Consider the following 18,103-nt stretch of genomic DNA (forward strand, 5'->3'; position numbering starts at 1 on the left):
TATAATGTTTTTGAGTGGATATTTTGGAATTTTGTTGGGTTGCAAATAACTTCATTATTTAATTGGTCATTTGATTGATTTGTCCTCCAGTGTTGTAGTGTATCCACTATGAAAGTGACTTGTCATAGATAAGCTGAAATGTTCATGATATTTTTAAAAAACATAAATACTTTGCTGAAGTATATTTGCTGAAGTAAGAAAGCTCATCCTAGATTAAGAATAGTAAGATGTGCCAGTAGCTGAAAAGCCTCAAAATTTATTGGCATGACAACAAAAAAAATACTACATGATAGTAATAGGTAATTCAGGTGAATTAATACTTGGGTAATTTTGCCTTTGAGGTGTAAATTTAGTATCGCTATTCCATTTTAATAACTGAATAAATTAAACTATTAACTTAATAAAAACTCATTTCATTAAAAAGTTAATTACACTGCATATATGCTACCCTGTTTCTCAGTAATCACGGTATGTATCTTATAACTTCAACACAAAGAAAGGTACTACTGCAAAAATGGCTACTGAAAATGAAAGTAAAGTATGTGAGGAGGAACAGGGAAATAATTTTTCCTTTTATTCCATTAAGAAAGCCCTCTTCCCTCTGAATAATGGTTTTCCTATATCTAACAATATAGACTGCTCATACCTGGAGCAGGAATAATGCATGGTTTGTTTGTGCAACCACTGTTACGTATCAAGACAGTCAGGGAGGGAATAAGTGCCTTTTGAATGCAGTGCCTTTGGAATGCAAGGCTTGTGTTTTACTCCATCAGTCTACCTTTAAAATGCTAAGCAAAATACCTTCAGCACCCACAATGAAAAAAAAATTTTGATGATTAAAAAGACAATTTCCATTAATTTTCTTGAAAAAAAAAAAAGTGAAAAATTTTTGAACTATTTTCTGGTGATTGATGTGTAAACCCTAGGGACATACTGCCACTGAACTTGTTCTGCAGACTATTACAACAAAAAGACTTTCTCATGATTAACTTTCCCTGGGGTCTGAAAAAACATCACAACAGAATTCACAAAGATTTTTTTCACATAGAATGTCAGCCAGAGAGCATATCCTTATCTGATGCTGAATTAATATAAGGTTAGTGACTGCAATGTAAGTGGATTTTAGTGGCTGTAAAATTAGATACAAATTATCCTACAAGAGTAGAAAGTGTGAAGTAGTTCTATAAAATTTAATCTGTCAGTCTCATGACAAAAATTTTAATACAATTTTCTTTTGATTTTTATGTAAAACTCTGTATGCTGGATATAGATAATAGAATAGTGTGTTATGGTTGCTTCTAACGACACCCTTGACAGTAACTTTAGCTATAAAGGTGCCTAATTCTTTCAAGGTTCAGTTAGTTTTGCAGTAAAAATAAAAATACAACAGTATAACTTTTTTCTTTGCAGTGTTCAAAATAGATGTCTTTAAAGTAAACTCTCTAGAGGAATATCAAGACTAAGTTAAATTACTTTTCAGGTATTAGGTTATACAAACTGGTAGTAATTTCAGAAGCACTGTAGAATAATTATATAATCAAAAGTATACAATCCTCTTTCCTTCCATGCCTTTTTTCCCCTATTTTCTCTACATATCCATTTCAGATCTTCTTTACAATATCATTGAATGAATGACATGAAGGATAGAAATTTAACAGCTGTCTCAAGAAAATAAAATCATATACTGCAAAACTTTATTGAGGGGCTGACCTGCTTAGGTCTTTTTTTTTTTTTTTTTTTTTTTTTGAGCTGTATGTATGATTCTCAGAGAATAAATTTTGTGCAACTTGAGTAACCTCCCTGCTGAAGTTCCAATATCCTCATCAAGTTGCTGTTCTTTCATCACCACAAGTAAACCTATATATCTCATATCCATTCTAATTTTATCTATACTTCTAATTTCAGTCCATTAGGTTTCTACATTGCCTCCCAGCACTTCTGTAACAGTCTTCCCTAAAGACAAAGCACATTCTTCACAGCAGTGATGAATGGTACAAAGAATATAAGAATAACTGTAGTTGGCAGCTTTTGTGTGTCTTCTGGTTATGAAAATACTTAATCAAGTAAGGATGTGGTAAGATCTTAGGTCTGGCATGTTTCTTGAAATGGGTTAGTGGTCTTGACAGGTCACTTGGCTGGATTGTGTGTCTTGGTTATGTAGCACTCTTAATAACTTCAGATTGCAGCTGTACAGGGAAGAATTAAATTATTTGGTGTATATACTTAGTGAAATAGAAAGGTGTTTTATTTTATTGTTGTGATATGCTGCTGGCAAAATAAAAGTGATTGTAAGAATAAATGGATTCCTAGTAATTTAGGAATTTACAATGTATGGACTGAAAGAGGACGAGGGAAAGTAACGGGCTTCTTTTGAAACATCTGTTATTCTTGAGACAGCATTGAAAAAAAATCTCGTTATCACATGGATCAGCCCCATTATCACAGCCCCAGTTTTAGCCCAGTGTCATAGAAAACTAATTTTTTTGTAAGTTGAGCCTATTTTTAAATAGTCTTGTGAAACAATTCTTGAAATGTTGAACATATTAGTGTCTAACTTAGTTTTACCAATGTGCAAATGGATAGTGGAATTAAAGCATATTTAATTAGATTCTGTACATCTTTTTACCGCTTTGGCTAGAAGTATCAGCTGACATTTTTAAAGTTATGCATATTTGGTTATGAAACTCTGGAAAAAAATATTTTTGCAGTAATCTTGAAGAATGGCTTTCCATTCCTATTCACCTTGAATAACCATAGTTCAGTTCTGCAACATGGTTTTAAAATCTGTAATTAATAAATTAGTTTAAAATTATAACATTTAAAAATTGGTTTCATTTATGCTTTACGTCTAAGTATAAATAATGACTTGAAATGTAAGATGGTGGAGAATTCTATTATTTTAAAATAGAATCCTTGGAGATGGTTTGATTTGAGCAAATTTTCTGTAGCGCCGCAATGATAACTGTAATAATAATTTACATTTGGGTTTCATTGTGGTATCCTATAATTCTTGTTTTCTGAAGCGAGCGTAAAAGGATGCAACATATGTTGTGTGGGTTTGGATAAATTTGTAGTTTCTGAAAGCCAACAATTCTTCACTGAATTGATTGTAGTGATTGCATGATAAATATTAGGGCAACTTGCACAGCTTTACTGTTTCTTAATTATGCTACAGATTGTCTTCCTAACAAAACATATGCAAATAAGGCATCTAATTTTGTTACCACTTTGAAGGTCTGATAATGGTATGTAGAACCAGGCTTTAAAACAAACAAAAAATTACAGAAGTTCTGTTCTATCTCATCTTTTTCTGTTATTACTTTTTTTTTTTTTTTAATGCATATAGTACCAAAGTATTTTGTTATGTTATCAACATAGACTTACATAGCAAAACAAGAGAATTAACTTTTTTTTTTTTTTTTTTTTTTTTTTTAATATATATAAGAGCCAAAACTTTTACTTTGATCTTCAGAAGTGAAACTTCTTATTTTATGGTCTATTAGACTCCTTCTTTATTGTGTTTTCTTAATTAAATTGCAGTGTCATGGAACTTGGGCTTATACATTCTTCTAATGTACTTAATAATATTAAATATTTTTAAAATTATTGTTTATTTTCTATTTTTTACTTTATTTCTTGATTTATGTTAAATATTTATTCATGAAGAAGACCCTTCTTTCAAAATGTCTATATAAAGGGCTATAATTTATACGTAAACTCTGGGAAGAATAAGTTCATTATTTTTCTGAAGGTAATAGATCTGGTAGGAAATTGGGAAAAACATCAAAGTTGGAGTTGTTGTTCTTTTTCCCAACTCACACAGTTAAAAATTATTTCACCCACTAGGTCACTTAATGTATTTTCCAATGATTAGGTTCAAGAATGTTAGAAAGATGTACAAGAATGGAAGAACCACCCACAGGAAAGTTTTTACAAGACAATATTAATATTGCTAAGATTGATTTTTGACAATAGGATGCTCATAAAAATTGCAGATAAGAATCATCAATGTTACATAGATTCCACGTTCTTTAAATTGATCAATAAAGAAAGTACAGTTATTCATCCTTGATAACAAATTCTCTGTGTGCATATATGTATAGATCCATCTATTTCTATCTGTATAAATAGTGTGTATGTGTATATCTATACGCACCTACTTTTCATATGATTCCACCCTAAAAGAAGCTTAATTTCTTGGTATTGAATGGGTATGGAACACAAGATTTCCCTTGTCTTGTGCTATGGTTGACATGAGTTTGTGAGAGCACTCCTCCCCATCCCATTTCCAGTTAATGTACCAATATTGATGATATGTGCAAGTTCTTACACTTTTCTAGTGTAGAATCTTCTGTAAATGCCACAGTCTTACCATTTTTATCTTAGCCTATTCTCCGTACCTGCTGGGATACCTTTGAGACAAGGTTCTTGTCTTTCAGGTTTTCTTTGATCATACTTAAATTAGAAATAGTTCCTTGAATTTAAGACTTCTTTCACTAAATTCCATTTAATATGTCTGTAACTGTTCATAATTCCCTCCTTCCAACTTAGTACAAATACTAATGGACTACCACTCCCACGAACCAGTAGAAGTAATTTAGTACCTAACAATAAGGACCCACAGCAGATTTTCTTAGGCACATTCAGGTACCTTTGGGAGTATGGTTTTGAAGATTATTATAGGATGTAAGGTTACTACATACTATATCTGAAACTAAAATTGTGTCCTAATCTTACATACCATCCTCATAAATATGCATTGTAATAAGAAATAGATCTCTCTGTAATATTTATAAGGAAGTTTACTTAAAACTCACTATATGTAAGTTCTTTCATTGCTTCACTCCAAGTTTCCCTTAACATTTATTATTACAGTTATTCTTACAAAAATCTGAATTTTCCACACCTTTTTTTCTATGTTTCTCATTCTCCATGTTTTTTGCTTTCTGAGTGTTTCTGGATATATTTTTATTATATTATTATATGTCTAATATGTCTACAGATAAAGTTAATATGTCTACAGATAAAGTAGATGGGCATTACACAACATTTTACCATGTTGGAACCTGAAACCTCCGTGAACACTTTTCATTCTATTCTAAGTGAGATTCTTAGTATGAATTCTGATATGAATTTAAATTGCCTTGTGTACGTGTGTGAGTGTGAACACATATTTTGTATCCATTTGCCATCTGAGGCTGATTCTTTAGTGTCAGTAATGCAGTTGGTATAAATCAGGTGGGCATCAGAGCAAGAAAAAGCTCAATGTAAGGAACATCTAAAAGGTAACTAGGAGTGACTGATGTCTGTCACAACCCTAGACCTTTTCAAGATGTTGGAGGTAGGAGATAATATACTGTGAGAACTGTTTGGAGACTGGAGCTCTTGAGGTGTGAATAACTTAAACATTAGAGACAAATAGGTTAATTACAAAGATAAACAAATAGCAGCAATTAATTAATGATAAGACGGTGAGTATTCATACTGGTAGGCAAAATGAGCACTGTGGAGCAGTTATTATACTAGTCAGTATAAAGACTGTGACAGGAAAGGTAGTAGAAGACTGAGGGCAGTATGTTATATGCAATTTTTAATATGAATATCTGCCAGAGAAATAATGAAATTAATAACTCTTGGGTGCATTTTAGAACCCTACTCTAATATTCACTATAGTCAGTATTTGATCCCCAAAGGTTTTATAATGTGAACACGAAGGAAACTAAAGGAAATAAGGATTTTTATAATGAGACTTACAGCTATAGTAGTTTAAGAAACTCTTCTGTAGCTGTCTGTGCACTTCCTGTTGCATTTCCAGTTATTTAAGAGAGTCCAATGTGATGTTACAGGAACAGCCAGAAGCATCGCCTGGGAATAACTCCCAAATCAGTTCATTTACTGTAAAACCTTGAGTGAAATTTTAGTCAGTCCATTAGTCTTCATTAGTCTTTCAGACTTTTAGACTTTTTAAAGCTACTGGATTCTGGCAGCAGAACACAATGGAGCAAACATCTGTTTGTTAAAGTTCTTTCCCTTTAAAATTAACTGCATCTCACTGGAACCAGAATTTAAGCATAATTGCTCTGGTACTTCTGCTCTTTCAGGCTGTTTTTTTTTTTTTTTTTTTTTTTTTTTTTTTTTAAGGCCTTTTTATCAAGATCTGTCTCCTTGAGGAAACACTTTTCAATATATAGCAGTTAATCACACAGAAACACAGAAATGAAGGGGTTGGAAGGGACCTCGAAAGATCATTGGGTCCAACCCCCTCTGCCAAAGCAGGTTCCTTAGAGCAGGTTGTCCAGGTAGATGTCCAGATGGGCCTTGAACATCTCCAGAGAAGGAGACTCCACAACCTCCCTGGGCAGCCTGTTCACGTGCTCCATCACCCTCACCGTGAAGAAGTTATTTTGCATGTTGGTGCGGAACTTCCTGTGCTCTATCTTGCAGCCATTACCCCTTGTCCTGTCCCCACAAACCACTGAAAAGAGGTTGGCCAAATCCCTCTGTCTCCCACACTTCAGGTATTTATTTATACAAGTTGATGAGATCCCCTCTCAGTCTTCTTTTCTCCAGGCTGAACAGACCCAGGTCTCTCAGACTTTCTTCATAGAGAAGATACTCCAGGCCCCGTATCATCTTTGTGGCCCTCCACTGGACTCTTGTCAGGAGATCCCTGTCTTTTTTGTACCGGGGAGCCCTGAACTGGACACAGTACTCCAGGTGAGGTCTGACCGGGGCAGAGTAGAGGGGCAGGATCACCTCCCTTGGCAGAGTAGAGGGGGAGGATCATCTCCCTTGACCTGCTGGTCACGCTCCTTTTAATGCACACCAGGACCCTATTGGCCCTCTTAAATGGAGGAAGAGTGGTGAAGCACTGGTGGTGGTGAAATAAGCCTTCAGTATGTATTAGAAGTTGGAATACATTAAGTCAGGATGTTCTGTCAGGGAATGCCAACAGGGGAAATGTGATATAAAAGCAATTTGTGTGTAGTGGTGGTGCTGAATATTTGGGCTTGTGAATTTGATAAAATTATGAACAGAACTGTGACTTTACCTTTTGGCACAAAGGTTTGGCTGGTAATGCAAATGAATTGACTCAGCATCAGCTTTTATTTATACTTAATATAGAAATAGACATTCAGATTTAAGGTTCTTCGTCTGAAACTCCAGATCATAAGGGAAACCAGTAGTCATTTTTTGTTTGTAAGACTCAAGTTTCATAACCTCTTTTTTATTGTTAATTACTTTCCAGCATAGTGTTCACAAAACTATGTATATAATTAGAAAAAAATGTTAAATAGGATTCTGCTCATAGATGTTTTATGTCTGAATTTTGGGGGCATTTTGTCATTTCAGGTGTGCAAATTTTTTTGCATTTTCATTTCCTATTTTGTGCTTTTGTGTAAACAGAGATAGAAAGAATTCCAACTCTGGCTTGGTTTGCGTAACTTAGAACAGTCTTCTTACAATCTTCCTAACAGCTAAAAGATCTAAGAAAATCTGTCTGTGTCCTTTCTGGAGAATATGGGAGAAGGAGGGTAGTATGCACTCCGGTTTACCTCGCAGACCCAGTTCTCTGATATACTTTCATATATATTAAGTATATATGCATTAATGTATATTTGCATATGCATTACTAACTTCACTGTAAACTGAAATGGTCTGTAAATGTAGGGTTGCACCTAATTTATAGTCCGTCTTCCATAAAATGAAACTTCTCCATTCTCAGTGTGTAGCAACTCCTCCTTTCCTGTGTTTTTTTATAATGAATCTCCAGTTACACTACTCATATATTAATAATAATCTGTCTATCTTGTCTCTCTTGTCTTCCAGTCCTCTTCAGTCTCTATTTTATCCTATCCATGATCACAGAATGTTCTTCTGTTTCTCTTAAGCTTCAGTCCATGATGAGTTATATTTCTGCCACTTCGCTTTCTGTACTGACTGCCTGTCATCCCTTCATCTGACACTGCTTGGTGATTTTTTATGTTTTCAAATGACAGAAATCTGTTTGACATTTCTGTTTTCTTTGGCAAACTGATCTTTAATTTATAAGCCATAATTTATACAACATATACTCTAAAATTATTTGGTTTTAATCATTCAAATAGAAATAGTTTTCCTTCTGGTGGTACAGAATGCATGTAGTTCCTATTACCTTACTGAGCATTTTAAATATGTCTCATTCATAATGGAACATTAACCATTATGTTCTATTTACATTCATTTGTTGCTTTGTCACAAGACTGAAGAATTATTTTTTAAAGTATGTAGAATTATAGACTAAGGAAAAATCTAAATGAAATATAACTCTGTAGTTGGTAGCTTTTCCATGACTTTCAGTAATCTATTCAGATTGCCTATTAAATTTTCATAGATAACGACTACTTAAAAAATACAGCTTTATTTTCTGCCTGTCCTTGTTATGTCATGATTTTCTGAAAAGTATTACAATAGGAGAAATTCTCCATAGACAAAAAACATTACAGAAGACAAGATAAAATTTCTTCTTTTTTTTTTTTTTCCTCCAGAAAATATGAATAAAAACATATTGACAAAAAAAAAAAAAAAAAAGTAATTTTGAGAAGGAAAAAAATGCTCCATGCATCTAATGGAGCATTCTAATGGATGCATCTAATGCATCCATGCACCAATTTTGCTATTTAATGTAGTTAGAAATTATAGCGTGCTACAGTACTACTTGATATCCTAAAAATATTTTTAAAGGATTCTATGCCTGAAGTGGAAGATCCTCACTTGCAGTCAGATGTTCACTGCAGAAATTGCAGTATCAATTTAGAACATTGTCACTAAGCACTAGTTTGCTCCATCCAGTGCCAGAAGTAACAGAATAAGGTATGTAAGCAGAAGCAATCATACAATCTATCTGCTGGCATTCTGTACAGCCAGTAATTTAGGCAGATAATCATCAGGTATGGTTTGTAATGCCTCATACTTAAATGTCTGTTCCATAAGCAGATGATCATAGAGTCAGTCTGTAGCAAATTATAAGAACAATGAAGAAATGAGATGCAATTAAAAATACTTTCAGTCTATATTTCAGTAATCATTACAGGGTACAAAATCTGAAGTTCAGCATAATAAAATTGCACTTGTCATTTTATTGTTCAAATAGTTGCTATGCACACCATTGCCTATGTGGCAAAATATGACATATCAAAAAGTATGGTTTCATATCACAAGGTGTAGCAATTGATGTTAAAACACTACAAATTTTGCTTTGCTGTATCTAGATAGATGACAACTGTTGATTTCATTGTTATAATTCTAAAGAAAACATAAATAAAATATTTATGGCATGACTGTGCAACTCTACTCATATGCAAGTAGTTCCATAGTCTGAGTTACTTCTACTTGAGTTGACAAGTGACTTCAAAATTTATACTTGATATGATCTGTATATGTTACCTCTACTCTTATAGTATGTACTTGTTTCATGTACATAAATGGTAGGACTTATCAATAGCAAATTTAATATTGTATGCTACATTTCAAAGAAAGTAGAATGAATATTGTTATCTGTAGTGTTCTTGCAAACAGTAAATTTCTTTTGATTATTTTTCCTTTTTGTGAATTCTCTTCACCAGGTATCTTCAGATCTTTCAATGGTGGGTGGTGCACCAATTCTTACGGTGGAATCAGATGACACAGTCGCTTACACTTTGAGTGTATCTCCATGGAGACGAGGAATCTTTCAAGGTAAAATGCAAAACTCTGATATTCCTGTAAATTAACAGACTAAGTCTGTTTACATTTAATGTTTTCTGTTCAACATAAGCTTTCTTCTGGAAGTAATACTATAATTATTGGTGATACTGGTTTTTAAGCTGGCTCATATTTTTAGTCGTAAAGGTATATTACTGATAAAAATGTGGTTAGTACTTCAAAAATGCCAACATTACGTCCAACTTCATGTATTTAATTGATCCCATGGAAATTGTCTTGATAGCAATTCCTGTGTTTGAATGATCACCAAGTGCTTGGGTATAAACTTAATTTTCCAAAAAATGTTGAATAACTGTAGTTCTCTTAGTACTGCTAGAACCAAAGATTTAAGGGCAGAGGCCAGAATTTGTTTCTTTCCCTTGATTAAATTCTGATTTGTTACCCACAAGGCAAGAGTAAATACATAGACTGTAGTGAACTACAATTCTTTACTTGGTACTTTAAATGTATAAAGACTAGGCATGTCTAAAATTAATTGCAAATAATTTGCATCGGTCTATGTTTATACTGGTATTCTTATGAAACAGTAGCAAGACTCTTGCTTGTTTTACTGTCATCAGTATGCTGTGCTTAATGTTTTGTCTTGTAAAGATTATTTTAAAAATGAATATTTATTTTAATAATTCAGACTTCATAATTTTCAAGTGCTTATTAATAATTCTACAGTTCTGAAATCCTACAAAATCTTAAAAGCACTATTATGAGAACGTGGCTATACAATCGGTCTTTTTCTCCCTTGTGCAATAGGCATTTTTGTGACTCAGCAGAGCAAAGTTTTGTAGTGTTTGAGGAAGGGAATTATGGAAACCAAGGAGACCATCTTTTCCTTAAAGAAACTGAATATTGCTCAGGAAACCTAAATTTGAACTGCTTAAAAAAAAGGATTCCTTATATTGGACAAATCTCTCAATACAAAATTCTCAGTGCATAGTTTTGATTTTGTGGGTCCCTAACTGCAAATACTTGATTCTGCTATCTTCTTAGACAATTGAGATTAATGACAGCTGTTTTCTCAGCATTAAACAGTCATTAAGTATTGTCTGTGAGGATGCCAACTTGGTTTATTATTTTGGCCATTTTGGTTTTAGTATCTGATGTGTAAGACATAGGTAATAATAGCATCTCAATTTGCAGGTGATTTGTGAAAATAAATTAATACTTGCAGCAAAGCTTGGTCTAGAGTCACAGGAAAACTTCAGTATCTTCTTGCTAAGTCTGTAGCCCTGAGACAAAATTCATTTACTCTGAGTAGGAGTCAGCTTTCAATGGAATTTGTGACCATCAAAACTGTTCATCAGAACATACGGGTACACAGTACTTACGATTTTTCTTCAGGCTTTAAAGATTCAAAGATTCTCTCCTTCTAAATTATCAAATCAACAATTCTTTTAAACATACTGAAAGTTTCAGTAGAAGATGTTCTGAGGAATCTATCATACAGCACTTTAATGCCAACTGTTAAAAGCCATACCTTCAAAGGGAAAGAGATGGCACATTAGGACTGTCATCTCCTATGTTCTGTCATTCTTAACTTCTATTACAATGGTTTCCATTATACTTGGAAGTATTACATGTTAACTGAGAAAGAAGGAGAACAGTCAGTCTCCCTAACCTGACAGAATGGCTCAAAAGCTGGATAGTCTCATATGCTTTTTTTTTTTTTTTTTTTTTTTCCAGAAAACTGTTCATATATATTATGCCTTCAAATAACTTAATAGAACGCTGGTTATTCTTTGAAAAGACACAGAGCCTAGTTATGTACCATCGACTCCCTGGCTCAGTGCTAGTTTTAATCACTGCTTTAGGATATCAAGTTCATTTTCTCCTGGAGCAGGGACACATCACAGAAATTTGTAAATTTAATCATTCAGCAGATGTAGGAAGGAAGAGAGGTGGAGGAAAGAAAGGCCACTGTTGTGGGTTTGACAGGAAGAAGATGATTTTAGATGTTAGATGTGATATAAACCTAACTACCAGATGTCCTATCTAAGGTACGTTAGGCAGTTAGGAAGTGCTTTAGTTTATGGCTTCAAGTGGGATGGAAGTCAAACTGCTTCATACTGTGCAAGTCTGGGAAGTCATATATGTTCGCCAAAGCTGAATTTTCACCTTACAGGGTAGTTAAATAGAAATGTCATAATGGAGAAATATAAGAATGTTTGGTACTTGTAGGAATTTTTGGCAACCAACCTGAAGTCTGTAAAAAAATAAATAAATTTGAGCCAATAATCGATACTTTAGGGCCCATGAAAATGATGGACAATTTATGAATATTTTAAAATTAGCAGATAAACTCAGTTTAAAAATGTGTGCCATCTGCAGTGAAAATTATTATTTTTATTGAATGCTTTGACAGATTTAATTGAGTACCTTGCATTAAGTTCCTTGAATAAATTACATCAAACCAGCTACCTTTATTGATCAAAACTTTAACCTCAATGTTATTAATTCTGTTTGTTTGAGAACTGTTTTCCATAAGGAAAACAAGCTGAGTGTCTGCAATTATAGCACAATTCTTTACTGATTTTTTGATTATGCAATTGCTGGATTATCAACAGAGTAGTTTAGCAATTCAAGTTAAGCAGTTACCATAGTTCTCCCACTACCTCTTGAAATATTCTTTAGCATTAGTAATTTACAGTTCTGGAACTTTTCAAGCATTCCAAGATTTGCCACAGATAATTATTCAGAGTTCTTCAGTCAATTATTTCAATGCTTTTGAGATCATGTTTGGTGCAGAACTTAAACTATTTTTTTGTTTTAATATAACCATACTTACTGATGAAATGAAAACCTTTAAGCTGTGACTACTCATGCTCTTTCTCTCAAACACGGTGTAGTATTCTGAAATACAGACAATTGGTAAAGAAAGCCTTCCACTGTCATTAGAAGCAATGACTTTAAGAAAAAAATGGTTACATTTTAAAACGAAGTGAAACTGAATATTCTCTATTGTAAGGCGTTTTTAGGATTTATGACGTTTGTGCATTTCAGCATTTTCTCAAATATTAACTCAAATGTTTAATCAAAAAAAAGCATTAACTCAAATGTTTTAATCAACTTAATCAACTGCTATAATTTTGCATTTTATTTTGCTCATTTGATTATAATTGTTGACATGTCAAATACATTAGGATAGTATTTAACATTAATGATAAAATTAGTTTTTCTTGCATTTCTTTTCTCTCTAATATTGTGATGCATTAGATCAAAATTATACTTGGTTAATATATTAAGACATAAAATTAGATTAGTTGGTCAGTATTTTTTCTATAAAAATGCTTTCCTATTTTTCCATTAGTTATAATGCCATCAAAATGTTCTCTTCCATCAATACTTATATACCTTGACAATTTTCTCCAGACTTTATTCCTCTGAGCTTTCCCTAATGAATTTTTAAAATTGTATTTATACATGTACCTTCTGTCTGAAGACTTTAAAAAAATATATATTTAATAGTTTCCTGAAATGGCAATCCCTTTCCAGCTTATTCAAATACCACTTCTGGCTTTTCTACTGTCATCAATTTTTAGGAATTTTAGGAGAAATTTTCTATTAAAATATTTTTGGTTGTTTGGATGTGCTTGTTTCTTCTTCTCTCTTCTTTCTTTCTTCATTCTTATTCATTCTTCTTCAGATAGCATAAATTTTATTTAAAAAGGAAACAAAATCTGGAAATCTAATATTTAATTTAATATTATTTTTCTGTATTTAAGTACATACCCACTTTAATCTCTCTTCCCTCTCTTCTCTTTCCTTTATTTGCTTCTCTCCTCCTCTCTGCTCATTTCTACTCCTCTCCTCTCCAGCAATCTGCAGATCATAAATCATGCCTCCTTGTAAAAATTCAGTGTAATATTTCTTAGCATCTCTGTGTTTGTCATGTCAAAATTGCCACCTGATGTAGCTACCATTGAGCCCATTGTGAACAAATGTTGGTCTTCTAAAACAGTATTGTGTGTCCCTAGTATCATTTGACTTCAGTTATGTTTTATTTGCCCCCCCCCCCCCTTTTTTCTTTCAAGAGTGACATCCTTCTAGCATACTATTAACAAGACTGTAGCTGAGGCCATTTTATAAAAAATGATCTTTCTTGAAATGAAGTGTAAATGACCCTGGTTTATACTGGTGAATGTACAGGAATCTTGATCAGTTGCTGGTACTAATGTCACGGTGGCTTCCTAAGCCAGGTGCTCTATCTCCTCCTCACTGCTGCTCCCTTTTCTAGGTCCGATGCAAAGCTTGCTTAGCTTGGTATGGGGCTTCTCTTCTTCCCTTCTGACTTCTCCCACCATCATCTTAAGGTTCAGGATGTATGTCTGTGCCTTCCTTTTATATGTACCTGCAGATGGGTAGGGTATTCCCAGCTACTATTTCTGCCCCTCAAATGCATTGATACTCTTTTGGCAAACATATTTTGATGCTCCTCTATACTTATATACAGTGAAGGAAGAGCATATTGTAGAAAATGACCTCAGAAAGAAAAAGTGAAAATGCATCAGCTCCTTGATTTAACTTTAGGTATTCTTCCTATTAAGGTAGTAAATACAAGTAGTCAGGGAGCACAGCATGTCATCTACTACCACTCACCTATCCCTTTCAAAGCTGGAGAAGGAAAAAATGCCATTAAATGTAGGCATTCTTAAATCAGATTGTTCTGGGACTTATGTAAAATTATATTAATTCTTCCTTTCAAATTAAAAAACTACACTACGAATAAATTTGCCAAACCCTTAATAAGATACAGTTGCATAAATTCCCTTTGAGAGATCCGTTCACATAAATTCTAAGGATCTTGAATGGAAAAATTTCCTACTGTATAATATCATAAAATAAGTCACTTCCTCAAGTTAGTTTTTTGCCTCATACATGTGAGGCAAGAATTAAACCTGCAAAATCTATTTATTTAATCTTTGAAATTCTGCAGAATGTACTAAAATACTGAGGGACAGTCATTTAGATAAGAATAACACAGATATCCAGCATTTCCATGCAGTTGTGTTGATTTAAAAGTCTGTGTCAGAGCCATGCAATATAACAAAAACCCTGCTTATTCAAAACTGGTATTTGAAATGTTCCCAAATGATATTAGTGTTGTTTAAAGGAGCCAGGTACATACTGGATTTTATAATATATTTTATGCTATCAAAAAGAAATTATGTTTTTAACTGAAGAGGATTTTCACTGCAACTTAAAAATCCCATTTTTACAATCTCTGTGTATTTTGTCTTCAATAAATACTTGATTTCACCTTACAAACAACACAGAAATGTATGACACGATATTTTAAGTATTACATTTGTTATAGCAGCAGAATGACACGGTGATTTAGAAAAACAAACAAACAAAAACAACACAGAAACAATCAGGTCTATGCATAGAAATTTGTGCTGGAAAAAAAAAAGATGCTATTATTGTCTGCCATATATGGTCATCTTTGAAAAGTGTATTTCTTATTACTGATTTTGGTTCAGATAAGTGGAAAAACACTGTGGGAAGAAAAATGGTTAATTTCCTTGGACTCATTTAAGACATTTTTTTATTACCTTAAATTAGAATTGTATGGCTAACACCTGGAGTAGAAATTTTACTTTGTGTTTTATTAGTTTTGAAGTGAGGAAATACTCTTAGGTGTCTAGCAGTCTATTTTATAGAGCTAATGCTCTATTAGCCCCAGCTAATATAACATCTGTTATCTATTTGTTTTAGGTGTAATTTCATTTGTTGCTGAAGATGAAGACCAACAGCAGGCTCAGCGTAACAGCTCACCAGAGAAGACAGATGGTGAACAGGCCCTTCAGAAATTGTCAGCAGAGACACCACAAACTGTTGATAGAGCAAACACAGGTATGTTTGTTCTTATGGATAACTTCATTATCTGTTTTTATAAACTTATATCTTTATTTATTTTTTAAATGTATATTTTTTATGCCAGGTCATAAAAACTGTAAAAGTCAAATGCTTATTCCTGGCATATATAAAATTTCTCCTTTGTTGATTTTTGACACATTTTAATGAATTTAAAGCTGATCTCTTCCCCCTCGCCATGTCTCTGAATATCACTATTGTAAAGGCACAACATTTATTAAATGTTGTCTTGTAGAAGTATCCAATAATATTAAAAGTGCTGATGTCACAGCAGGCAGTTGCTGAAATTCACACCATTCCATTCCACTTATAGAATAAACTTTTAAGTGCTAGTTGTAGATACTTGCTTGGTCATTTACAGTGAAATCTAAAATAGATTTTTCTAAAAATACCTGGTTAATTTCAAATTGTCATCTCATAACTTATTATAAACATTTCTGGATTACTTTGGGGATTTTAAGTGTTCCAGAGGAATAGAAGTTTGCGATTAGAAATGTTCACACTGAATAGACTAAGTTTTTTGTTTGTTTGTTTCTAAACCAATATCTTCTTTTTCTTTACATTTGCAAGTAATGCTTTAGTTATAGAACTATCCTATTTATAAACATAAATATTAGTACTTATTCTGGAGCTTATTTAAATTATTCTGGAGCTTATTTAAATTATCAAGCTTTATGTTAGATAAGTGTATTAGTCACGGGGAAAGCTATTGGGGAAAAATCTTTTTAACCTACATCAGGTGGTGTTTTAACAAAGATTTAGTTTTAAGGAAATTGGGAAGAGCTTGAAGGTGAAGATCTCTCTCCTTTCTTGGCAATTATAATTTCATTTTAATGCCTTTTATCTAGTTTTAAAAAATAATCAAAAGCTAATTTAATTATTAATAAAAGAATTATTTGAGTTAGTCCAGTGTGAATGTATTTAACAAAATGTTAAATACACCTGTAAAATAATGATAATTCTATCATTCTAAATAATGATTCAGAGGTTAATATCCCATCTCTGATATGAATCAATCCCAAGAATTTACAAGCTGTATAGACGAGAGAGACAGGAAGAAAACAGAAGCTCAGAAAACTGAAGTAATTTAGATCATACAGTAGCTCAGTGGTGGAGAGTATTGCAAAAATCCACTTTTTTACTCACAAGTTAGAGCCCTGTTGATGGATATGCATCGTCTTTTTAATTTACCAGATTCACTACCACATTGGGTTTCACTGAATAGAATGTGTGAATTTTTAGCTCCTTTTTTTTTTTTTTTTTAACAAACTCAGATTGATGATGTACTTAACTTTGTGATGTGTAGTCCACTTTTTTTTTTTTTTTTTAACAACTACAATTAAAACTAACTAAAGATAGTAAAATGTCTTCTGTGGTTATGTAGCTCTTACACAAAATTAGATCTTCTAAAATGTTGTTTTGCCGATATTTGACAACACAATGTGAGTTTAAAACAGAAAAAAGGAATAGAAGTGGAAGAGAATGATGCGAAAGGGCTACATCTATAATTAAATGGTTAGTCTCCTTTCAAAAAGAGACAGAAAATGTTCACAAAGAAAATAAAATGACGAACTGATCTTTTCCAGTGACTACATTCCAGTGACAAGCATGAAGAATTATATGAGGACATTATAGATTCAGTTATTTTGTATGTTTAAAGGGAACACTAGTCATGTTGAACAGTAGTGGTTTTTTTTTGTTGTTGTTTGGTTGGTTGGTTGTATGTTTTTTAATACTGGCATAAAGGGAGCTAGAATTAAGACCAAATCCTTAGAAAGAGAACTTTCTCAAGGAGTTTTTCGTCCTTTATTTTAAAATCCTTCTGAAGAATGTCTTTAATGACTGGCCTGGTTGTTGGAAGGGAGAGTAGTAGATATTGTCTGCCTCAACTTCAGTGAGGCATTTGACCCTGTGTTCAGAGAAGCTGAAGTATGAACTGAATAATCCAACAGTGAATTTAAAACTGCGTGAACCATTGGGGTCAGAGAGTGATGATCAGTGGTGCAAAGTGTAGTCAGAGGCAGTAAATATCAATGTGCCCCAGGGGTCAATACTAGGTTCAACTCTGTTTAAAATATTCATTAATGATCTGGATGATGGGACAGAGTGTACACTCAGCAAGTTTTCAGCTGGGAGGAGTGACTGCTACACCAGAGGGTCTTGCTGCCATCAGGAGGGACCTTGAGAGGCTGGAGAAGTGTTTTTTAAAAGACGTTTATATTTAGAGCTTAGTGATATAGTTTAGTGGAGGACTTGTTAGTGTTAGGTCAGAGGTTGGATTAGGTGATCTTGGAGGTCTCTTCCAACCTAGATGATTCTGTGATTCTGTCTGATAGGACCATCGTGAAGTTCAGCAAAGAGAAGTGCAGTCTTGAATCTGGGTAGGAACAGCTCCAGTTGAATCACTAATTAGCATTCACTGCTTTTGAGGTTTCAAAAGTATTTCCTTGTGTTCTTCTCCTACAACTACTTTTTAATTTGAATTTTCTTG

General features: G+C 33.2%; 1 protein-coding gene across 1 annotated transcript in view; it reads left to right on the forward strand.

Moving 5' to 3' along the window:
• Positions 1–18,103, forward strand: part of CFAP47 (cilia and flagella associated protein 47) — a 291,226-nt gene that overhangs the window by 133,153 nt on the left and 139,970 nt on the right. Inside the window, exons 47-48 of the mRNA XM_035333565.1 lie at positions 9,606–9,717; positions 15,454–15,591. Coding sequence (XP_035189456.1) covers positions 9,606–9,717; positions 15,454–15,591 — 250 coding nt within the window. The remainder of the gene's footprint in view (positions 1–9,605; positions 9,718–15,453; positions 15,592–18,103) is intronic.

Source organism: Oxyura jamaicensis, chromosome 1 (genome assembly GCF_011077185.1).
Source record: "Oxyura jamaicensis isolate SHBP4307 breed ruddy duck chromosome 1, BPBGC_Ojam_1.0, whole genome shotgun sequence".
Taxonomy (NCBI): Eukaryota; Metazoa; Chordata; class Aves; order Anseriformes; family Anatidae; genus Oxyura; species Oxyura jamaicensis.